General features: G+C 51.0%; 10 protein-coding genes across 10 annotated transcripts; 5 read left to right on the top strand and 5 right to left on the bottom strand.

Annotated features, from left to right (window-relative positions):
- Positions 1–69: 69 nt before the first annotated feature.
- Positions 70–1,997, bottom strand: N7458_010576 (chaperonin-containing T-complex subunit CCT3; the record flags this gene model as incomplete). The annotated part of the gene is made up of 6 exons (XM_056913958.1): positions 70–156; positions 210–847; positions 922–1,512; positions 1,572–1,780; positions 1,847–1,913; positions 1,973–1,997. 6 exons carry the CDS (start codon positions 1,995–1,997, stop codon positions 70–72), a joined length of 1,617 nt encoding a protein of 538 aa, XP_056762807.1.
- Positions 1,998–2,954: 957 nt separating this feature from the next.
- N7458_010575 (uncharacterized protein) lies at positions 2,955–4,329 on the top strand (the record flags this gene model as incomplete). The annotated part of the gene is made up of 4 exons (XM_056913957.1): positions 2,955–3,079; positions 3,151–3,195; positions 3,264–3,899; positions 3,951–4,329. 4 exons carry the CDS (start codon positions 2,955–2,957, stop codon positions 4,327–4,329), a joined length of 1,185 nt encoding a protein of 394 aa, XP_056762806.1.
- Positions 4,330–4,793: 464 nt separating this feature from the next.
- N7458_010574 (bifunctional AAA family ATPase chaperone/translocase BCS1) lies at positions 4,794–6,468 on the top strand (the record flags this gene model as incomplete). The annotated part of the gene is made up of 2 exons (XM_056913956.1): positions 4,794–5,030; positions 5,104–6,468. 2 exons carry the CDS (start codon positions 4,794–4,796, stop codon positions 6,466–6,468), a joined length of 1,602 nt encoding a protein of 533 aa, XP_056762805.1.
- Positions 6,469–7,040: 572 nt separating this feature from the next.
- On the top strand, positions 7,041–9,072 carry N7458_010573 (uncharacterized protein; the record flags this gene model as incomplete). Its single annotated transcript, XM_056913955.1, has 2 exons — positions 7,041–7,777; positions 7,833–9,072. 2 exons carry the CDS (start codon positions 7,041–7,043, stop codon positions 9,070–9,072), a joined length of 1,977 nt encoding a protein of 658 aa, XP_056762804.1.
- A 1,064-nt stretch (positions 9,073–10,136) lies between these two features.
- On the top strand, positions 10,137–11,441 carry N7458_010572 (uncharacterized protein; the record flags this gene model as incomplete). Its single annotated transcript, XM_056913954.1, has 2 exons — positions 10,137–10,377; positions 10,447–11,441. 2 exons carry the CDS (start codon positions 10,137–10,139, stop codon positions 11,439–11,441), a joined length of 1,236 nt encoding a protein of 411 aa, XP_056762803.1.
- A 1,372-nt stretch (positions 11,442–12,813) lies between these two features.
- On the top strand, positions 12,814–13,652 carry N7458_010571 (uncharacterized protein; the record flags this gene model as incomplete). Its single annotated transcript, XM_056913953.1, has 3 exons — positions 12,814–12,897; positions 12,947–13,088; positions 13,144–13,652. 3 exons carry the CDS (start codon positions 12,814–12,816, stop codon positions 13,650–13,652), a joined length of 735 nt encoding a protein of 244 aa, XP_056762802.1.
- A 303-nt stretch (positions 13,653–13,955) lies between these two features.
- N7458_010570 (choline transporter-like family protein) lies at positions 13,956–15,717 on the bottom strand (the record flags this gene model as incomplete). The annotated part of the gene is made up of 2 exons (XM_056913952.1): positions 13,956–15,302; positions 15,421–15,717. The coding sequence occupies 2 exons, from the start codon at positions 15,715–15,717 to the stop codon at positions 13,956–13,958; spliced, it is 1,644 nt and encodes a 547-aa protein (XP_056762801.1).
- Positions 15,718–16,368: 651 nt separating this feature from the next.
- On the bottom strand, positions 16,369–18,786 carry N7458_010569 (putative GTPase activating protein (Gyp3); the record flags this gene model as incomplete). The annotated part of the gene is made up of 1 exon (XM_056913951.1): positions 16,369–18,786. The coding sequence occupies one exon, from the start codon at positions 18,784–18,786 to the stop codon at positions 16,369–16,371; it is 2,418 nt and encodes an 805-aa protein (XP_056762800.1).
- A 1,746-nt stretch (positions 18,787–20,532) lies between these two features.
- Positions 20,533–22,361, bottom strand: N7458_010568 (cytochrome P450; the record flags this gene model as incomplete). Its single annotated transcript, XM_056913950.1, has 4 exons — positions 20,533–21,507; positions 21,560–21,678; positions 21,757–21,997; positions 22,053–22,361. The coding sequence occupies 4 exons, from the start codon at positions 22,359–22,361 to the stop codon at positions 20,533–20,535; spliced, it is 1,644 nt and encodes a 547-aa protein (XP_056762799.1).
- A 646-nt stretch (positions 22,362–23,007) lies between these two features.
- N7458_010567 (putative ubiquitin conjugating enzyme (UbcB)) lies at positions 23,008–23,668 on the bottom strand (the record flags this gene model as incomplete). The annotated part of the gene is made up of 3 exons (XM_056913949.1): positions 23,008–23,328; positions 23,461–23,577; positions 23,642–23,668. 3 exons carry the CDS (start codon positions 23,666–23,668, stop codon positions 23,008–23,010), a joined length of 465 nt encoding a protein of 154 aa, XP_056762798.1.
- Between the last annotated feature and the right edge of the window lie 123 nt (positions 23,669–23,791).

Genomic DNA, 23,791 nt, shown 5'->3' with positions numbered 1-23,791 from the left:
TACGGACCTCAAGTCCATGGATCATTGTCTCCTGTTCTTTTTTCTTCTTTTTTAGGTCATGCTCGTCTATTACTCCTCGCCACCACCAACGTTGCCAGCCTGTTGTGCAGACTTGCCGCTGCAAATGTCGTCGACACGGAGGAGCAGGCATGCAGACTATAAACAGTTAGCATACTGGGTTTATGGAGGTTGGGTTGTAGATGGCTTACCTCGACTGCGGTCTTGATGCTCTGAAGCTTAACAGCTTCAGGCTCCCACACGCCGTACTCCTTCATGTCAACCAGGTTTCCAGACTCACCGTCCAAACCCCAGGTGGTGTGGCCCTCGACGTGCTTAGCGCGGAGGCGGGTAAGCACGCGAATGGGGCTGGCACCAGCGTTCTGGGCCAATGTCCGCGGGATAACCTCCATGGCATCAGCGACGGCCTTGTATGGCCACTGCTGCACACCCTCAATAGAGCGAGCCAGCTGTCCAAGCTTCACGGAGACGGCCATCTCGATGGCACCACCACCGGGCGATAGACGAGGGTGGAAGATGACATTACGGGCAACGGCCATGGCATCCTGGAGGTTGCGCTCGATCTCGTTCAGAATATCCTTGGACGGGCCACGCAGGAGGATAGTGCAGGCCTTCGGGGTCGTACACTTGCGCATGAATGTGAAATATTCGTCACCAATCTTCTCAATCTCGAATAGACCGCAGCGGGTACCAATATCGGACTCCTGGATGTCGTCGACACGGTTGACGATGGTGGCACCGGTGGCACGGGCGATACGGTTGTTGTCGGTCTTTCGCACACGACGGAGAGCGGTAACATTGGCTTTCACAAGGAAGTGCTGTGCAAGATCTGGTGTAGGCTGGAAGTTAGGACGGAAGGCACCTTTTAAAACCATCATTAAAATCATCATTGGTTGTACTTACCGGAAACACCCTTCTCGGTGATGACAACATCGGGCTTGAAGGCCAAGATAGCCTCACACATGTGCTTCACCTGCTCCTCCTCAATCTGCAGAATACGGTTCCAGTCGTCTTCCTTGGAGACCTCAATGTTGGTCTGGGACTCGCCCTTCTTGTACTCCAGGGGGCAGTCGAGCAGTAGAATGCGGGGGTTCTCGATTCTCCTCCGCATTTTGGGATGGGTGATATCCTTGTTGACCATGACACCATCGATAACCTCGGAATCCTCAATCTGACCACCGGGGACCTTCTCAATGCGGGCATACCGCTTAATGTCCACCTCCTGCTTGCCACCACCGATATCAAAGGAGACCGTCCGCACTGCACGGAGCGCCAAGCCGCACATCAAATCCGACCACCGCGAGACGAACTTGGTACCGATGGAGGACTGGATAAGAGTGTACATGGCCTTGTCATCGTGGATATCAACGGGTACGGAAACCTCCTCGATGATCTGGAGAGCGTCGGCTAGGGCGCGCTTGAAGGCGGAGATGATGACAACGGGGTGGATGTTACGTTCGAGCTGGGGGAGGGCCTGGGCGAGCATTTCACCGGCTATAGAGACGTCAGTGAGCATCCACATAGTATCCCCTTAAGTGGGATCCGATCCGTACCCAAGATAATGACAGTTGTGGTTCCATCTCCAACCTCCTCGTCCTGGGTCCGGCTGAGCTCGATCATGCTCTTCGCAGCGGGATGCGAGACTTCGATCTCACGAAGAATTGCGTGGCCGTCGTTGGTCAGCACAATGCCACCCATTGGGTCGAGCAGCATCTTCAGCATGGCCTTGGGTCCGAGACATGACCGAATGATGTCGGCGACGCTGGTGGATATATTTAGCACTTGAAATGATAAATCAGCAGTAGAATAGATTTTAGGCATTACATACGTCTTAGCAGCAGTAATGTTCGAAAGCTGCGCGCGGCGACCGACCTGACGGTCACCAGCATTGGTGTCTATTCGGCGGATTAGCAACACCCGGTAGAACGATAAACGGGGATGAGGGGCAGCGTACTCATCACCACCACTGGAGCCTGCATGTTGGCGGAGGGTCTAGTGTGGTATCGGAGAAAGGTGAAAAGTGAACTTGAGGCAGATGGGACAAGAACACTCCCGATGGACACAGAAAAGGAGCCAACTCGGATCCACGTTGAACGCTGCCCGCATCCCAAATTTCCAAAGTGGGAGCTCCCTGACACTAAACCCAAACGGGAAGACAAACAAGGCAAACAGATCGACCACAGCATTAAGGCAGCAGAAGACTACATCCATACAAACCGGAGAATACTATGACGGGTTCAAAATCATTTCATCAATCTTACAGTCTTGTCTGAAACAAATGATTATTATGAAAGGAGTTGGTGAAAGATAGAGCGATGGATCTTGCCTAAGCTACATAGAAATGGAAAGTTCTTTCGAAACAAATGAGGTTAACCCGGATCTAGCTAGACTTTCCGTGATTTCTTGCTTGGGACAATTAAAGCTACTACCACTCTACTACCAGATTAGTTCTGACCTAGATTGTAGAGAATCATGAGACAATAATAGAAGGTATAGCTGTGAGTGTGGTCAATCATCAACTTAATTAAAGTCTTTTGCTATGGCCGCTGTCGGCGACTCGGCCGTCATACCAGCGACAAGTAACCTGCGTAAGCATACTATATGCTATTAGTACGCGGTCATCACCGATCATGATTCTGATCTCGATCTTGAGCCGGGAAACGGGGCTCATATGGAGCTGTCGGGGAAGGTGTCGCTCCAATACGGAGTTGTTGGGCTTAGCTGTTGATGGCTTTCCCTCCTCCGTCATCAGCACCTTAATTCCCAAATCACCGAACGGGACACCTAGTATAGGGTCCACGCGCTTTTCGATTCGAAGGGTACTCTGGTGGCCTTAAAACATGGTAAGGTTTCCATCGATGCGGAGCTTCTTCCAGCGCCCTCGGTTTTGTCAACCGACAAATCTTTGGCGCATTTCCAACTCCCCTATGCGCAGAATGGGTTCGACCACCACGGGCGTGCTGTATGCCCTCAGTGTGGCTACTTCGCCGGCTAGGCCTGCCCCAGAAGATGCTTCAGCGAAGAGCCACCATGCGAAATCGGGCTACAGAAACCCTTGGGAGTAAGTGGTGTACCTTATATACTCTGGTATCTCTCGCGAGATCGTGATGTTGATCAAATGATTACTTCCAGCTCCTGGGAGGATATCCCCATGAAGACCTCCGTTGAGGTTCTCGTGTAAGTTCAATCGCCAAGGATTCGATTTATAAGTCTCTTATTCTGACCCATCTTGATTCCTTATGTAGGCGTCGCCTGACGGGCAAAGCAAATGTCCCCAATACGACTGCGCCGACAGTCCCCGTCCGCAAGCCAGAATTTCTTCCGAGTCGAGCAACACCCAATCTTCGCGCAACATGGCTGGGACACGCCTGCTACTATGTTGAATTCCCTGGTGGCTTACGGGCGCTCTTTGATCCCGTACTAGAAGAGCGTTGCGGTCCATACAACATGCTGGGGCCGAAGCGATTCACAGATGCACCATGCAAGATCAAGGATATTCACATAATCGACGCGGTTTTCATATCTCACAACCACTACGACCATCTCTCATACACTGGCGTCACTGAGATTGCAAAGCGACACCCAAACTGCCACTTCTTTGTTCCACTGGATTTAAAGGCTTGGTTCAAGAGCTGCGGCATTCACCAGGCCACCGAGCTAGACTGGTGGGATGGACGCGACATCACGTTGTCGCCCTTGGAGCAAAATGAGGCTAAAGTCGAGGCTGACTCAGACTCTGCTTCTATGACAGCAGAGATCAAGGCGCGGATCGGTTTCCTTCCCTGCCAGCATGTCACAGCTCGCACCCCATTTGATCCGCATCGGACGCTCTGGGGCTCTTGGGCCGTCGAGTCTGGGGGTAAACATCTTTACTTCATAGGGTATGTCTGAAAATTGAATTATCCCTGAGACATTCACTGAATCAAACCCAGCGATACCGGATACTGCTCCGTCCCTAAGCTACCCGAGGGCAAAGACGATCACGATCCCAAATACGATTTCCCCATCTGCCCAGCTTTCAAACAGATCGGTGAGTTCCGTGGGCCATTTGATTTGGGACTGATCCCCATCGGTGCATACGCCCCACGCCATCTGCTCAGTTGTGTGCACATAGATCCACACGATGCAGTGCACATTTTCCAAGATACCAAATGCAAGAAGGCGTTGGGTATGCATTGGGGTACCTGGGTACTCACTGAGGAAGATGTGCTCGAACCACCGGAGAAGCTCAAGACCGCGCTGAAGAAATTCGGTCTACCTGAGAAGGGAGTATTCGATGTCTGTGATATTGGAGAGAGCCGGGAGTTTTGATCGTGGCAACTGGTGCCATATCAATGGGGCATCATCTACTGTACGATAGTTGGGTCACATAGGAGGCGGATAGTGATTTATTAATGACAACGCACCTACTTGAATTCACGATGTGCAAGTGTGAACACGGGAGACCAAGTCCACTTAAACAAATACTTCATCGTATTTATTCAGACCATCGGCTTGCCATCCTTTCCTTTGTCACCCGCATTCATGTGCTCTCCTCCAGGGCGGTGCCTTGCAGCTTAAAGACCGCCTCTCTGGGCCATAGATAATTTGAGTGACATCTCTCGATTGATATAAGAATAATTGACAAGATAATTTTCGAGTATATCTAAGATTTCAAAATCGTAGAATCCCTTAGTGCTTTAGTCTTTCGCCGACTATATGGGGTTTGTGATTGGACGATATCGGTCGCCGTACCGACTAACGTTGCTCGGCCCGTTGTAACTCCGATTCCGATAATGTTTCTTATCGTCGATCGGACCTTTTGGCGTCCACAACTTCAACTCGATTGGGCCGGCATGGAGGCAAATGGTGCTTCCAATGTAGCACCGTCAGCTGCTGCATCTGCGACAGACTTGATTTTGCAGCAGAGGACAGGAGCATCCTCGTCAGGACAGGCAACAGTGCAACAAGCAGTACAGAAAGGCGATGGCAGCCTCTTTTCGCAAGTGACGAGCAATCCCTTGTTCACGGCTGTATGTGACCCCTTTTCGATGACTGTTGGTGTCGCAAGGGATTTTGATTACTGACAAAAATTTTCGCGTGTAGGGTTTTGGCCTCGGAGCGCTGGGCGCAGGCTTGACGTTTGCACAGAGGGGAGTCCGCCATGGCGCAGCTCTGCTGCGTCGCCGAATGCTGGTGGACGTGGAGATCAGCATCAAGGACGACTCATATCCATGGTTTCTTCACTGGATGACACTCTATCAGCAATCGCAGCTCAACACCACCCGTACAGCCGCGAACAGTACCGGCTTCATCGATCGGCTCCTTCACAAAATGACCCCCGGCATGCGTCACCTCTCCATCCAGACTTCGAAGGTGGAACATTCGAATGGAGCTATTCATACCCATTTCTCGCTGGTACCAGGTCCTGGAAAACACATTCTTCGCTACAAAAACGCGTTTGTCTTTGTGAGCCGAGTGCGAGAATCCAAATCCCGCGACATCCAAACCGGAAAGCCTTGGGAGACCATCACATTGACTACCCTCTACTCTCAACGACATATCTTTGAAGACCTTTTTACAGAAGCTCATGCATACGCTGCCAAATCCCATGAGGGGAAGACAACAATCTACAACAGTTGGGGAACGGAATGGCGGCCATTCGGCAATCCTCGACGCAAGCGTCCTCTGGAATCAGTTGTGCTTGATGAGGGGGTCTCGGAGCGGATTGTCGATGATGCCCAAGACTTCATCTCGAGCTCTGCGTGGTACCATGACCGTGGAATTCCTTACCGACGAGGATACCTCCTATACGGGCCCCCTGGGACGGGTAAAAGTTCATTTATCCAGGCGCTAGCGGGGGAGTTGGACTACGATATCGCAATTCTCAACCTTAGCGAGCGGGGCTTGACCGATGATCGGCTCAACCATCTCTTGACCATTGTTCCAAATCGAACCCTAGTTCTGCTGGAGGATGTGGATGCGGCGTTCTCTAATCGACGGGTTCAAGCCGACGCCGACGGCTATCGCGGAGCGAACGTCACTTTCTCCGGTCTGCTGAATGCGCTGGACGGTGTTGCCAGCGCCGAGGAACGTATTATCTTCCTCACGACCAATCATGTCGAGCGACTGGACGAGGCCCTGGTCCGCCCTGGGCGCGTAGACATGACAGTGCGCCTCGGAGAAGTGACGCGCTATCAGGTCGGCCGTCTTTGGGATCGCTTCTATGAAGAAATCGATACTGAAGGCTCCTACCGGAAGACTTTCCTCGACCGGCTGCAGCATCTCGGCTTGATCGAGGATGAGCAGGGTCGTAAAGCTGACCGATCGAAGAGCACAAGCGCAGCAGCTCTGCAAGGGCTGTTTTTGTACAACAAGGGCAATATGGCGGGCGCGATCGCCATGGCAGAGGGACTTACCTACTCTGTTCATGATGAGGCTTCGGAGCATGACCAGGGTCGAAGCGAATAAACTTGTACTATATGATGTAAATATGATCCTGCATGATTAGGTCAATGTATATTAGATATCCTCACTTACCGACAACCCCCCTTCCCCTCGGGGGTTGTGCCGCCCAATCCTACTGTGTATGCGCTGACTCTCAGCGCAACAAAGCTTACGGTGTGACTCCTGCACAAGTGCAGTCACCAATCTGTGGTCAGAATGGCTCACTATTAATGTATTCGAAGGGTTCGCCGCCAATCAGCGCCTCTCTTGGTAGCGCCGTTCTGCACTTGGCATCTTCGTCCCACCGCGGCGGCCCAATCACAACCGGCAGCTGTTAAGCGCCTACACCAAAAATAGCGACTGTCACATATTATGCCTGGTGAGCACCAGCACATCTTATTACGATTTCGCAAGATCCAGCAGATTTTATCCATGGGCATGGGGTATATGTCAGTCGAAACATCCCTTCCCCTGTTCGCGCTCTTTCGCGTCTCCTGTCAAGCTTGCTCGGCAGACCGAACGAGCCTACCATATCCTCCCTTGGTGCAGTTGTACTGGAAACAACTGGATCAAAGTACTACAATACGGCTGCCACAATGAGCCAATTTCAATTATTTCCTCCGCCTTCGCCGGAGGCAAAGGCGGCCAAGAACCCATTTCGCAGAGGTATCAAGAAACCACCAGCTGTGAAGGTCGAGCCTGTATCTCCGATTTGTCTCACTGAGATCAAAGACTCCACCAAAGCCGAGTCTGTACTGCTCCAAATCATCGAGGACACTTCTTCGTTTCCTCCTCCGCCATCTCATCCACCAAATACGCGGTCTAAATCCCCTGCTGTGGCGGAATCATCACCTAGTTCCAAGTCTACTCAGTCCCCTCGCAGCCGGAGCCGTCAAGAAAACAACACTACTGCACGAGCCTCGCAGTCACAAGGCAGTGTGAGCACTAGTAGCAGCAGCAATCACACTACCAGCTCAACTGCTTCCCCTCAATCTTCCCAATCATCTGTCTCACCGATTCCAATGAGATCGATGTTTCCTCGCTTGGATCCAAGGCTCCCTTTAAACAATCAGATCAAATCCCAGATGTCAAGTGATGAAAAGCCTGCAAAGAAGTCACGCAGGCCGCAACTGACTCTGACTACTTCTTCCGAGATTGATCATGTGTTGGGCCCCAAGACTGTCCCCGCGAGTGTGTTGAACTTTCCAAATGGCATCTCGGATTCGGAGGAGATCAGATACTCGACTCCATATGAGTTGGAGATGCTGTGGGAAGCTGCGAATGGCCAGAGACCTCAAAATCTTGCTGGAACATTCAACCTGCATATGGCAAGGTATTCTATTCATAACCCTAATACATCCTGTGGTCGTTGGCTAACTATTATTAAGAACTGCACCGGCGACCTTCACATTTGGCAATCCCCAACAGCCATTTTACACCCTACAGACCTATGAAAATGACGAACTATCGATCTCGCGTGGAGCCCCATGCAAACCTAATAGTGACGTGCCTATCATGGCTTTGAGTCTCGAAGACCGTGGACGCCGCGAGCATCCCCATGATGGCCTTGTTGCACTTCTCTTTTCGAGATTAGCCGCCATGCTTGCCATTGAACAAGCAATCGAAATCAGCAAGCTCCATCAACTCGCTCCATCTGAGGCAGCAGAAGTTGAGAATAATGCCCTCAGACGGGCCGCTGCGCAAGAGTCCTGCCGTCTATCCTGGAACCGCAACTCGAGGCTTTACGAGCTTCGGCACCCGTCGCTGTCCAAACGACAACCCCCGCGGCTAGTCGGAGCTGAAGGAATTCCCCTCTCTCCCGTGCGATCCAAGTCTTCGGGAATCTTGTACATTACTGTTTCTGCGCCTTCCACTGATGCCATGCCTCATCAAGCCCCGACAATCCTCGTCACTGGTCCACCATCGTCGACGGCGTTGGCAGCAGCACAGCAAGCTGCCAACCCACGCACTTCGACCCTCCCCGTCGCCGACTCGGACGAGCCACTGGCATCTCTGGACTTTGCAACTAGGACACTGACCGTCGCACCCGCTGCTGTCATTGCCACTATCCCTTCTTTATATGCGATTGACTCGCTCATTGCAGCCATGCTCGCGGTTGCAGTCTCGGACGAAGCTACGAATCCAATCTTGGCAGACATGGAACTCCAATCGCCAAGCTTCACTGAGCCAGGTTATCTCACAGGACAGGGTATTGGGGCACCGTATCGCGGGCCACTCATCACAACCCAGGCGGAGCGCGAAGACTACGCCGAGAGTCTTCAGCTCGCGTCCCAAATTCAAGCTGCAAACGCTAAAGCGGAGAGGGCGCCGAAGAGGAAGAGTTTCTTCAAATTTTTGGACAATTATAATTCCACACCGTCTGGTCGAGTGCGGACTACGAAAAAAGGTCAAGAGATTGTGGTTGAGGAATTCGACCTTGAGAAATACGGCCGCTACGGCAAAGGCTCGTCGCGAGAAGGCGAGAAACTTCCTGGCATAACGCGGACTTTGTTGAAAATATTGTTTTTCGGACTGAATATGCTGGTCACTGGGTTGACCTTGATGGTTAAAATACTGGCCTGGTTGCTGGTTCATTTGACGCGCTGCGTGACGAGTGAGAAATTCTGAGCTGGTCTCGGAAGAAATTCGGTTAATTTGGGGACATGACTGGAATTCTTATATCTGGGGCTCTAGAGCGACGGGAGTAATTGTCTGGCTTACTATACCCATTGAAATTGTTTTCATTTTGCGTCTTGATTCCCGAGGGTATAAGCTCGGGGCGATTTCTCCACTCCAACGCCACCATTCCGGGAAAGGAAATAGGTCAAGTAGTAAAAGCGAGATATAACACTTCAGAAGGTCGGGCTCATGCTCGTCTCTATCACCCTCTGTACGTGAATCACGCAAACAGCACCGTGTGTCTAAGTATCGGCACGTCGTACCTACACCAGAGGGGGACGGTAAAAGAGACAGCGCATGCGATAGGGCCTCGTTTACCTTCCGTCGACGGGCCAAAGCGCCCTAGGCTCAGCCTCTCAGGGCTGTGATTTCTGGGCGCCAATGAGCCATTAGACTTTCGATCGATGACCCTTCCGGGCCTTAGTCTCCTCGTGGAGGCTCTATGTGGGTCATGGAGTCAGGACCCCTATTCCTCCACAGTACTAAACTCCGTCCTCACCGTATTTCAACGGAGTTCTTCCGTGAAGCGATAGGAGAGTCGAAAGGGTGCCCAAAAGGATGGCAAACAGATGGGAAATTAAACATCCTTCCCGATCCTCGGAGCTGGGCATCGGAAATCACACTCCTGAGACCCATCCAATCTTCTGCTTAGCCGACCTCGTATTCACCCAGTTGTTCTGGATACTAAAGCCTTAGGCTCACGCTAAGGCACAAACTCACCAGTAACACGAGGCTGAGAAGCGAGCAGGTGGAGATTCTCCGGCCAACGCCTAGCAAAATCTATACGATCGTGCTCCGTATTTAAAAAGCAAGCTAAAGACTAGTCGGGAAATGAGGAGCTCCGGAGCCCAGAGGGTCTTGATCGGCCGCCCTCTGAAGTATATAGGGGACTCTGGTGCCGTGCGCCACGCGCGCACACTCACGAATTTTCACCACCTGCCACTATTGAGATGGTTCAAAAACAGTCAATAGGGCTCTATGCCCTCTCACTATTCCCATTAACTCGGGCTGCGATGTTCCCGACGTCTTCTTCGACTCCTGCCGCCCATGATTCGTTGCGGCCGGATCTCCCTGAAGCGACACCCTGGGTAGACACTGGCGTCAAGGGATTACATCGACGTGATGGCTATAACGATTCTTATACTGGGAGTATCGTCTCTGCAACTGGGAGTGCCGCTTACCCAGCGACCACCACATACACGGAATGGGCAAGTGCCAGCGTATGTGGTTTCGTTGATGGAATTCTAGACTATTGTACGCGGTTACTCCTACTCTTGACTATTCAATAAAATCCATGCAAGTGTTCGTTTCTGACTCTTCTAGCCTCCGAGATTGCATGCTACGGCTACACACAATGCGTCTTCCACACAGCGGACGTCAACTATCCCGCCATGGTAGGCTGCTGCAACAATGCCTATTCCGAAGAATGCCTATTCGAGACGACCTGCTACGACAGCGAACAACTCGCCGCAACTCCCACTCTGACTGATTCGGCGGGTGTATTCGCGATCTTCTGCACGAAGTCTACGGCCGCATCTTGCGTTGAGTGGACCTACCCCGAGCTATCCATTACGGACTTCGGGTGCTCCAGTATTCACACCACCCAGACTTTATACTTGACGGCCCATCCATACTCGAACAACATTCCAGACAGTAAGAGTCTCAGCTACATTAGCGGGATTCCTACAGTGGCATCTGTATACGGATCAGTGGTGAACGATAACTTCATCTCAGACTACATCAACAGTGCTGTCGGGCCCGCCACGGGTTCAGTGAATCGGAACGTGCCAACATCCACTGGCGCTTCATCAGGTGCTGCCTCTGGCGCAACAGGATCGTCAGCGGCATCTGGCTCAGGATCAACTGCACACCATTCATCCAACACTGCTGCGATCGCTGGAGGGGTGGTAGGTGGAGTAGTGGGCTTGGCTGGCATCGGAGCAGCCATCTTCATGTTCTTCTTGATGCGAAAGAAGAAGCAGAATCAACAACCTGCATACGAACCAGCCCCTACTGGTGGCAGTGCTATGGCCTCACCACCACCTCCGCCCTCTGCTCCTTCCTCTGCCCCTCCTATGAGCGATCTGCCCTCGCCGTCCGAAGTCAGTGGGGCCTCCTACCACAAATACGCAGCCGTCGATGCATACCAAGCAGATCAAAAGTTCCAAGCCGCTCCTCTACCACACGAGTTGGCTCCTCTACCTCACGAGATGGATGCCCGAAGCTTTGCTGCCGAGCTTCCCGTTCCATCCAACGATGCACGGCCTCTTTCATACGTTGAAACACCAGTACATTATACATCGGGTCATAGGTATTAAACCTGAATGTTGACATGTGGATTCTTGGACGTTCATACATAATACCCTGGCATCTTTTATTCAGCTTTTCCATGTAATTAATTTCATCATATTCAAGGTTTCATATGCCTCCGTTCTTGGTTCAAGTAGCTGGGGCTTTCATACGTGCATAACAAATTTAGTAGTATCTGCAAATTCAGGTTCTGTTAACGAACATTCACAGTTTGTGCAGAAGCAATCCTGTTCTCGCTGACCTTCACGTAGGTTTCCTACCCTTCGTTGGTGCAGGCTTCAGCTAGATCAACTTCAAGATTTTTCAAAATCGGGTTGAAAACAGCCTATTTAGATATACTAGGCTCATAAGGAACACGGTCGGTTTGCTAGATGGTTTGAGGCCCTTTCCGGCACAGTCAACATGATTATTGGCTAGAGACATCTAAATGTGTCAGAAGCAAAAGAGATGGGCAGGCATCCTTCTCAAATGGACGAATTAAGAACCAAGACCCAGCCTCTTGACTCTGCACATTAGTTCCCAACCTGAAAGATGCGGCATTCTCATCCTGCGACACCCAAAAACTTCAAACCACATCCTGTGCGAGCTCTACACAGGCTTCATAGCTCCGTTTCATCGCAGCAATCTTGAGCTTTGTACAGAATGCTAATCTACCTGCGAGGATGGTCATAGGGAGTGATTAGAAGTATGTGATAACCCGTGTCTGGTGACCGGAGCCGGTTCTTCTAGTGTAGTATCAATGCAGTAGAATTAGATCAATCCAACTTCGTTGTCAATATTTCGAGCCTTCCAACTTCAAGGACAGACAGATTCTCTAGACTCTATTTTTGAAAATCCCGAACCACTAATAAGTGTATTCGAATCATACAGTAATTGATGAGCTGGGAGTTGACATGAACATTCCTCGGAGAAAAGGGTATCTAGGGATAGTGCCAGGCACAACGAGTCAACAACAGGTAACATGGTAACTGGCACATTCTTTTATCATTCCACAAAGATCAACACAGGCAGTGCAGAGGTCTTGTTATGTGTGCACTACTACGACTCCTGGGGCGAAGACTTCGACCAGATACCAGTCGAAGCTTGTCTCATACGACCAGAGCCCCATCACCTTGACTACTGGAACATCTCCAGAATGCTTCTCACGTCATAACAGGCTTTTCACCCAGTCAATCGCATCAAGGGGCGTTTAAGGGCCAATTATGTGTACTGTTTGTTATGATGGCGTCTCTGTATTTAAATCAACACTGACGCCCAGGGCCGCCACGAAGCTGATGTTCTTGCTCCTACAGAGTACCTTCTCGTTCGATTCTTGGATTCTTCAAACTAGTTCTCTTTCCAGTCTTCTAAATCAATCTTCTTCCTGAACTCCAATTCAAAATGCGTTCGTTCATTGTCGCTTTCTTCCTCGCCAGTACGGCCGCGGTCAGCGCCCAGACCACCAAGGACTTCGTCAACTGTGCTGTACGTGACCCTATAATCTTGTTCACAAGCCAAATCCTAACCAGATCAGAGCGCTGCCCTGAGCGGCATTGACACCTCCACTCTCTCCGGTTGCACCGACTTGAGCAGCACCGAGTGCCTCTGCGCCAACAAGGATGCTCTCACCGAGCTGTCAGACGCGGCCAAGTCTGCCTGCAAGACTGCCGGCATTGGTACATCGACTCCTAGTCTCTCTTTTGCTCAACTGACAAGCTAATAAAATACTAGATTTGACCAAGCTGGAGTCCTCCCTTTGCTCCAATAGCAGCAAGAGCACAGCCGCCCCAGCCCGCCACGCCAGCAACCCCATGGAGCCCGCCAGCGACTTCGGCGTGATGGAGGACAACAAGCGTGCCTACAGTCCTTCATCGGACGACTACGCCGCTCCCCGTGTCGTCTATGTGACTGAGACTCGCACCGAGTACAGTTGCAAGAGCACCCCCTTGTCCAACAACCGGATGCACTTTTCCCAGATTCCCGTAAATGTCCCTATGAGCAGCAGCATGAGCGCAATGGTTGCTTCTTCTACTCCTGCTTCTTCCAACAGTGTTATGATGGCCGCCTCTTCTTCTGTCATCTTTGGCTCCCAGATGTCTGCTGCTACTCCTACCCCCAGCGGTGCTAGTGCCTACCGCTTCCACACTTTCCAGGGTGCTGCACCCAAGACTAATGCCATCCAGAGCGGTATTGCTGCCCTCGGTGTTGCTGCCGTCATGGGTCTGATGGTTGCTCTGTAAGCAAATAATGGGCTGAATGCTGTTGGGAGCTACTTGGTATACGTTTATGGGTTAGAGGCTTCCAATCTTTTTTCTTTCTTGTTGAGGAGTTCTTTGCAGGTACCTTTGAGATTATTTTTGTAAAACATAGTACGTTTGACTGTCAGGATCGAGGTTGTAATGATCAATGAAATATGAGTACCATTCTTGAATTAAAATACAGTGCTATTTAAGACGTCAACATCTACTTCGTAACCAATTAAGTCGCTGATCAGGCATCCAGCAACGGGTGTGATGCCATTTAACCCAAATTTGCAAGCAACTTCAAGCGTGAATAGCTTGCTGCACACGGGGGTATAGCTGTACCAGCTTGTAATAGATATCCGGGTGGTCGTTAATCATAACCTGAGGATCCCAGCCCATAGCAACGAAGATCGTTTCGACTCCACTGCCAATAGGAGTCATAAAGACCTGGCACACCTGCAAGCCAATCACAAAGGCAAAGGCCATAATGACAGGAGTAAAGTCACCATCGGCGTTGTAAGCAGGCTTGGTGTACTGCAGGTAGAGATAGGCCAGCAAAGCGCAGACGTAAGCGACGAACGTCGATCCCATGGTCAAAACAGGACCGATCAAGCAGTCTTGTACCAGGGCATCAATCCCGCGGTCACGCATCATCTTCCAGGTATCTTTAGCTGCTGGAATGTAGGCTTTGCCGTAGAGAGCAATGTGACAGAAGGCGTAGCGGTTGAACAGGGTGACGAGCCAGTCAAGCATCGAAATGAAGCATCCCAAGATCCAAATGAAGATACTGCCGACAATATTACCCTGAGCCGCTTCTTGTCGTTGTGCGACCGAGCATGCCTGGCGAAGCATGTTGATAAAGGCGATGATCAAACTTCCAAAACTGATACTGCCAAAGGAGTAGGTTGTTGCCCGTCGGAAGGCGCCGCGAGTTGAGCCCTTGGGCATTCCACCTGCGGACTTGCTCCAAAAGTACCACGATCCGTATACGCCAGCAATCGTTGTGTGGACAGTATTCTTGATCCACTCGCTGAACCAGTACATGGCGAATGTGACATACACTGTCAACCCAATCACCTTGGCGGTGCTGCAACCACCATTCGCACAAGCGGGATTGGTGCCAGAGGAGTCGGGCTCATAGGCGACGTAAATCGAAACCAAGGTTACCGAGAACCAGGCGGCGAATGCCACAGTCACTATTCCTCCCAAGGCGCTGACAAGGAAGACGTGTCCATAGCTACGTGCAACATCCATGGTGGTCTGCAGCATGAAGGCCGTGAAAGGGATACGCGGAATCCAGCTGATGAAGCAAAAAATCGCGAAAACACCGAAGACCAGAAACACGATGCCTCCTCCATATTGCTTTTTGGCAATGTAGTAGATTCCCGTGGCGAGTGCGAAAACGATATTCAGAATACCCGTCGCCCAGATAAAGCTTTTCGTGAAGTATCGAGCGCCCATGAAATACGCCCATGAGAAGACAAGAGCGACGCAAAGAACGAAGATGAACAGCACCAAGGTGTTTGTGTTGAGTGAAAAATCATTCGAAGAGCCATAGATGCCATCCCCACTGAATCCCTTGTTGGAGGCATACTTGTGGATGGTCAATCCGGACACTGCGACATAGCCCAGGAAGACAGCAATCAACTGTGATGAGAGTTAGCATATTTACTTTGCGCGATTACACTACTATCTAGCTGGAGACTTTTGTGCGACTTCTCTGGCAAGACAATATTTCAAAAAAAAAAAAAAAAAAAAAACCTACCAAAAGACCCGCCCAGATGTCATTGTACTTGGGCTTTTCAATCTTGAAAGCTTCATCGAAGGTACTGTATGGGGGCGGATTATCGGGGTATGGAGGCTGCTGGGGCTTCTGCTCAGGGCCAGGTTGCTGATCGTTGGCTGGTTGTTGTTGGTAATTGACCGGCGGCTGGTAATTACCATTGTTGCGGTGATCATAGCCATTCGTGTAGTTTTCGTTCTTTTTCTCATAAGGAGCTGATTGACCCTGACCCTCGAAGCCCTGGCCAGGGTCGTAATAACTAGCAGCTTGTCCACTCATAGCTCCAAGCTGCGACGATCACGACTTGCCAATTTCAACAAGTACTTAGCAAGAGCAAAGAAGATGAAAAAGTTGAGCAAAAAAGGTGGGCAATGCAAGGAGCTTTATTTCCGCATTTGAATCCATGACGACATGCAGGTGCAACCGCTGGTTGGCCGCGGAGGAACCACGATCGACCCAATGATCAGCCCTGTAGGGTTCAAGGACCCAATAGTTCGTACCACAGCAAATCCTAGTTTTGAGTCTTTCAATTTTGCCAAGGGCTCAAGCAGGTTGCCTGCTGGGCAGATCTTGGCGGTTGATTTTTGTACATACAGCTAAGGCAAGAATGCGAGAGGAGAAAGAAAAGAAAGTGAAAGTGAACGAAACATAAATATACAAGATGCAGACAGGATATCTAATATGCCATATGCGAGGCGTGTAATGCCTTTTCCCAGACCTTCGAGACGCCCATAAAATGCAAGGGCTTCCCCCGCCAATTGTGCTGCGAGGTGCCTGACATGCCTTGTTGATTTGACAAGGCCAATTACAATTAAGAAAACAAACAATTAGCACCTGGGGCCTTGGTCTAACTCTCATTGCCCGGTCGGTGCAGCTCATGCACTCGTGCAGATCTTTATGCAAAGATGACCCCAAAAGAAAAGAACTCGATCAACGGGTCGGCTCCCTGTGAAAGGCATGTTGCTTGAGGTTACGCCAGGAGATAGCAACCCGTTGTTCGATGTCGGGCCCCCCATTGCGTGGACGATTTAGCAAGTTGTCAGTCGCAGATTGGATCTGGCCTTTATTGAAGGCAACCGAGCGCCGCAGTTTCTCCTGTCGAACTGCGACCCGTCGTGCGGCTCGCAGTTCTTCGATGCGGCCCTGACCCACACGATGGCGTCGCACAAAGCAATCCTCAAGAAGAGCGTTGGCATCCAACAATCTCTTTGGAACTGTTTGAACGACTTGGAATACTTCCATGGGATCTGAAACCCCAAGGATATCTTTTTCGCAGGCCTTGAAGATTGCAAGCGAAACACGGAAGAACGTCTTGGATCCTTCATAGAAGAAAATGTCCCAGACTCGCAGCGTTGTTTCGAGAGGCAGCGTTCCAATGAAAATGGACATGAGCCAATTGGTCAATCCCAGGGTGATGTCAGGGAGTCGCGAGTTCACAGTGAGGGCAGGTGCTTTGCCGCGACCGGAGGATCCATCTATGCTAGCAATCTTAGAGTAAATAGGGGGCATAGAATCTCGGAGAAGGACCATGAGGATCCAAAGATCGATATTTGCACCTTCCAAGCTGACCTCGTGGGTACCTGGCAGATACACAGAGGTGATGATATGCAACATCCAAAACGCCTTTTCTTCGGGAAGAAATAGGAGGAGCATGCCGGTAATGAAGTTGAGTGACTGGGTATAGCCAACTTTGGGATTATGAAGCGCAAAGGTGTACAATACTCGGCGCAATGATTGGATCATTTGGGTCTCAGTCGTGACATTCGAGTTTTGAGGCCCTCCAGTATCCACAGGATCCGGCTTGAAGTGGATATTATCCGGAAAGGTGCGATGCAAATCACGTTCAATATGTTCTTTGTCATCATTGCTGGGAGTGGCCATCACCTTCTCCACGAGTTGATCGTAATGACCGGGGTGGCGGTTCAGGAGCTCGTACCCGCCGGCATACCAAAACCAAGCAGCGCCCCGGAATTCGGAGGGGATGCCTTTGCGCACGAAACGTTTAACTTTGGAGGACTGTGCTGGAAACACAGTGGGGTTGGTGGTTTGAAGGCCATGCTCCTTGAGCAATTCGAGCCACTTATTCTGACGTTGCGCAGCATAATTGGAATACGTTCCCTTCCAAGCTTCATACTGATCCAGAGTCACGTATTGTGTTGTTTTTCGAAAACCATATTCATCACGTGTGGCATTCGCGGATGTGAGAGGTGGCGGAACCGGCCCGGGTATGATTATCTTCGACGGCTGTCGCTGATGGCGTGGTTGTGAGTCAGGCGATGCCTTGTCGGGGAGAATGGGGTCTGGAGGGGCAGAGTCGGAGGTAACATGATGTGGTGGTGGAGTCTGTGGTGGAGAGACAAACTCCAGTATAGGCTCAGGGATATGAGGTTGTGATGATGCAGGTTCGACGAAGTCTGGCTCTGGCAAATCTGACTGCGGAGGTGGATGGATGGGGGGTACATGTTCAAGAGAGGTCGTCCTTGGTGGGAACAATATTACCTCCTCCGGGTAGGTATCCCTCGACGGAGGAGGTGTAACTGAGGGTGCCTTGCTCTCGGCTCGCGAGGTAGGCGATGAGGGTTCCTCAGCCACATCGCTGAAACCGTCAAGATACATAGAAATCGCATCTTCCACGCTCATGCCACCGTCCATCCCATAAGGTGCGTCGGGGGTGTCTGGTGATAGATCGGTAATTGAACTGCTCTTTGTCAGAACACTGCTCCGCTCGGTACCAGAATGATGTTCAATGCTAGAGCGCGAAGTCATGGCAGAGTTGAAGCTAGTCCGAAGGGTATTATCGTCGGCCGGTCCCTTCGACGGGAACCGGGGCAATGGCAGGCCATGGGCCCCGGTTTCCTGGGAACGATCGGGGGATACTTGCGGCCGTGGCCGTCTGCTATGGAGTCGGGAGGTCGACATGGAAATGCGTAGCCCGCCTCTGGCCGACGGAGCCTTGCGATGGTTCGGTCGGTCCAAGTCGTTATCACGGTACCACATTGGAGGCGTTCGGTCAGGAGGTGGTGTGAAAGGGGGAGCGTGGCTCGAATTCTGTTTCGCTCTCCATTCTTCTCGACCTTGCGGTGAGCCCGCTCGGAGTGATTCCGGGAGCCAGGGTCGGTCATCTGTCGTATTTGGTGCCGCAGGAGGTAGAGGTGATTGCGAACGCGGGTGGTACGGGTAGTGGGGAGAGCGCGGCGACGATCTCGGAGTCGATTTTACGGTTCGCGGCGCGCGTGGATCAATCTTCAAAGGGTCCAGCCGCGGTGGATGCGGAATCTTTCGACGACCACGCAGGTCAGATTCACCCAAGGGAAGAGGGTATCGAGGGTTTCCATTTTCTGTGACCATGGCCACGAGCTAGCACCCAGATCCCGCTGGACATTGGTTTTCGTGGCTGGTGAGGTTGTGATCAATGGGAGGGTAGTCGAGGACCCTTGAAGTCGTAGGAAAGGTGCAAATGAGTGTTTTGAGGAGAGAGGAAGGGAAAAGATGTTCGGTGTACACTGTACACTGTAACCCGTGTATGTATACGAGGCGTCGGCGTTGAGAATGCACGGGCGAAGCAGAAGGAAAGCGAAAAAGGGTTGAGCGGGTAGCTCGTCGGACGCTGGATATGTTCCAGCAGGAGGGAATTGTACAATTGAAAAGCCACGGAAAGGACAGAAGAGCAAGAAAAAAAAGCCGACGACCCCGACACAGCCTGCCAGAGGAGTGGAATGAAGAAACCGGAAAAGAAGCGGACGAAGCTGAGACAAAAATCAACAGACCCGATTGAGGCTAGCGTCACATGACGTAAAGGGACGACGGCGGTTTCAGGATTCGCTTCGATCGAGATTAATCAATTTTCCTTGATGACTCGTATTTTTGGTCGTCAGATGGTGTAAGATTTAATCTGTAGACGCCAGATGCCAACTCAATCATATTAAATATGACGGCTCGCGCGTCCGGATGGCACACCATCACATAATGCAATATCTTGGCTAGCTGTTGTGTCTCCATGGCTACACCCTGTGCAGTATGCAGAGTGTGAACGATAGCTTCCCCTTCCCAGTACCTGCTCGAGGGCCCTAACGTAGCTGAAAGGCATTGCAAACGGCTCCCCGGGTATCTCCCGGGAAGTAGCCGACCATAGATGCGTTGTCGATCAGGGTCATCCGCTGGTTGTTCATCTTTGGTAGCAAGGATACAGTAGTATGGTCTACACCTTTACCCCTAACCGCAAACGACAAAGGACTCATATAATGCCTCTGTTTTGCAATCCAACATTGGTCATGCTGCTGTCTTCCAAATCGAACGTTAGTCAAAAAATCTCCGTTAACCTGTCCAATTCCAGGCCTAGGCCATCCCCTAACCGAGGAAGAAGGATCGGAGCTTCGGCTGCGGCTTCACCTCCGAGACCCCATTCGTTCTAGAAACGTACGGGTAAAGAGTTAAATGACGATCGCTCAGCTATGACATATGGCACGGCACGCTCATTTAGAGCAATCGACCTGTCAATGTCATCGAAGGCTTAGCAAGTTGACTATCAAACTTGGATTTACTGGTCTAATCGAGTCCCGACTAAAATTCAAAATCATTTCATCAGATGCACCAGAAAAGATATCTCCAGAGCTAATACCTGTCCATTCAAAAGGACGATTCGATAGATATCATTGAGAAGGACCTCTCAAAGGAAAGAAAATCGAACTGCCACTGTATCTGGAACGAACGATGGTTGAGAAACCTGTAGGCCTTGAACCAATCAATTCCGACCCTGCTCCCCGTTTGCCAGTTGAACGGTTCCTGATAGGCTGGGCAAATTGGACTCTAGCTCGGATCCACCCTGGCGGCTCGCTCCTGATGTACAGAAATGTAAGCGCAATGCAAGAGTCAAGCCTCGTTTTCAATTCAACCCCCTTTCCCGCCGCCGACGCGACGCGGCGCCGCAAGACCTGTCACACCCATTGGCTCTCCTGAACTTCCCATTCTCAGGTATTTTGCGGGGTTACGAACATGTCGGCGTCATCCTAGCGCTAATTCTTCTTTGCCGGTGTGTCAGAATCAACATGTCTATTTCTCCAGCACTCGAAGACGGCATACCACGCATACCGTTATCTAGAGAAAATCATGGCGAGCCAATCTGACGTCCATATGTTTCTGACGCACAAACCATGCGTTGACGGTCTGCCAATTCTTCTCCGGATGCTCAAGCTCAATCTGCAGGAACCACGCGTTAGATGGTGTATATATTTTCGACGTGCCCGGAAGAGGGTCAATTCCCGCGTCTCTCACCTTGTATGTTAGAAGTAGAGAAGGGACCAGCTTATAAATTTCTAACAGACTAATGTTCTTCCCAATGCACGTCCTCGGTCCAGCGCCAAATGTGAATGTTGCTCGGAGCATCTGTTGCCTCCGCGCGTAGAAGGTCGTTTCAGACTCCGCGTCCATCTGCAACCACCTTTCCGGGACGAAGGAGTCGACTTCCTGCCCGAAGATGGAGTGACGGTGGATAATCCAGGGGTTAGCGCCGACAATGGTGCCAGCCGGCAAAAATGGCCCTCCGTTGGGAAGCTGGAGTCCACCGGTGGGGACGATTCGTTCGAGAAGTAGCCCGACCGCTGGATGGAGGCGAAGCGCTTCCTTGATCACTGCATCGAGGTACGGGAGTTCTTCTTGACTTTGCTTCCAGGAGACTGGTATGGATATTCTGCGTTCTCGATAGGCCGTGGTGAGCTCTTCATATAGTTTCGCCATGACCCTTGGGCTTTTGAGGGTGTAGTAGAGAATCGCTCTGAGCGAGATGGCTGTAGTATCGGAGCCAGCAATCACATTGCTCACAGTATATGAAAAGACCTGGTTGTCGGTCACAACCTCCGGATATTCCTTTTTGGCTTCTAGGAAACGTGCAAGAAAGTCTCTGCGTGAAGGGGCGTAACTGTCAATCTTCTTTGCTCCCGGCTTCAAGTCCTTTAACCGTTCATCTAGGCGAGCCCGCGCAAATCGAGCCACCGCGCCCGTTGAGCCTCCTTGAATAAGCCGTCTCAAAGGGTTTTTGATGAAGAGATAATCAAGCCATGGCATTTGACCAATCTATAGAGTCTTCAGGAAGATTCCTTTTGCTTACAGGCATGGTGGATCATACCTTTCCAGAGTAGTCTAGCATATGCTCAAGAGCCGCAATGATGCCGTCCACATCGGTCCCTTTCTCTAAGAATCCCAGCGGTTTGCTGAACGTCAATTCGCCGATCACATCGAAAGCGTCTGCTGATGTTAGTCCAAGGACCGACCATGCATTGTGTCTCAGTGAAATAAAACACGCAGTGGTGGAAAGAGACCTACAGTATTGTAACCAGACTGCAATATCACAAACCTCGTTCCGGGACACAAAGTCGTCTAACTTCCTAAACAGAGTATGCATGGTCTTGTCGACGAAGGGTTCGAACTCGGTCAGAGTACTCATCGAGTACGCTCCTGATATAGGCCGTTTAATAGCAGCGTGGAAATCTTCATCCGTCGTGGTGAAGAGTGTGGGAGTGGGCTTCCCCTTGGCTAATTGCTGCTGTACATGGTAGAAGTGTGTCTTCAAGATGTATGTGGCTTAGCGCGTGTGGTACTATATAACAAGGACATCTTACCTTTCGATAGCCCTTGTTAATGCCATAGATCACTTTCAAGGCATCCAAATCTCGTACGCTCACTACCTGTGGTCCCACACGTACATAATCCCCGTACTTCTGATGTAATTTGTATAAGGTCGCCTCAGCGTGGCCATTTGCGACATCGATGAATCTCCACAGATTGGATAGTTTGGCAAGAAAGGGCCCAGGCACAGAGCATACCCCTGGAGTGAGGTAATTGGAAGTCAGATAGAGCACGCCGAGAAGGAGAAGGATACCCTCGATATGCTGTGACGCAGATGATATTGATTCAGAGATGACTGCCATTGTTCATTAAATGTCGATATAAATAACAAAAGCAGCAGATTGAAGAAGCTTGATATTTAAACACTGTCCAAGCAACTACATTCCCGAGGAGGAATGGGAACCACTTTAGGGAGCCGTGAACCAACCAGATACCACGGAACAAACGACCCCTCGTGGGGTCATTTGCGGGGAAGCAACGACAGCTCGAGGCATAATTCCGCTATTGAACCGGGTTATCCAGACTAGCTAACTTAGCTATTAGTACTATGCCAGCTATGACCCCGAAGTACTGGTACATGGTGCCTTTTGTGCCTTGGCTATCTTCCGCACTAGCCCCACCGAGGACGAACCGGAATCTTGAGTATAAGATAGATTCCGGCAAGACTACCAGGCTCTCGTCGGGGTTATGCCTACAAGTCTTTGAGCGAAATGGATTCGAGAAGGGTGCGGAACAAACAGCTCCTGGTAGCGGAAATTCGTTGTTTAATAGTATATGTTCATCGCACGGGACTATCGCAGGTCCCTGGTTGCTTTTCAGGCCTGTCTCGCCCCTAGCCATAGGCGAGAGCAAATATGTCGACATTGATATCTCGCAAGAATGCTCAAACGGAATCATATCATAATTCAAGGCTCAAACAATGATCCTGTTCCCCCATCATCCACAAAACTACTCAGAAACAGCCCATTTCCGCGTCCATTCCCGCGCTATCTCGTCGTAGCGCTTCCGGTCGTTCTTGTATTGCTCTGCGATCCGTCCTTCAATAGCATCATCGGGCATCGGTTCCAGAAGCAGCTGCCGTGCAAATTGCAGTACAGCTGCGATCTTGGAGCTAGGCTTCCACTCGTCCGCCCGTAGCATTCCCAAGCACATGCTCCCCTTGTCATCATTCGTGACATTTGGGTGATAAATTTTCGTTCCGAACGAGACGGTGGGCGGCTTGAAGGGATACTCGGTGGGGAGAGTGAGATTGACGAGGAATTTACCATCCTAGAGTGGTTACCATGAGTGTTAGAACAGCTCTTCGCTTAGAGGATGTGACCGCCTGCTTCAGCGAGCAGTCTGGGGTGCTGGCAGGAGGAGGGCCTATCGCGGACACCAGGTATTTCGAAAAGAGCGTACTTGGTATGGTGACCCTTCTGGTCCCTCCATAAACACCTTCCACTTGTAAAGATTGGCCTCGTCGGCCAATTCGACGGTGATGCCATCGGGAGGCGACTCGACGAGCTCGCTCAGCTCCTATCCGTGACATAAAAGTAAGCGACGCGTGGGAGCAAATAGCAAGCAGCAAGGAATGTCATACCTTAGCTATGCGTTTTTGGCTGCCCATCTTGTCGAACGCGGTCAGCCCGTAGCGGGGCGCGTGCTGAGGGAGCGGGGTGGTGGATAAAGGAAAACAGGTGGCGATGAGGGCGACAGTGACGCGCAACAACGAGACCCTTGTAAGCGAGTG

The sequence above is a fragment of the Penicillium daleae genome, assembly GCF_028827525.1.
Source record: "Penicillium daleae strain IBT 16125 chromosome Unknown utg000008l_segment0_segment0, whole genome shotgun sequence".
NCBI lineage: Eukaryota > Fungi > Ascomycota > Eurotiomycetes > Eurotiales > Aspergillaceae > Penicillium > Penicillium daleae.
This window is presented reverse-complemented; position numbering and strand designations above follow the sequence as displayed.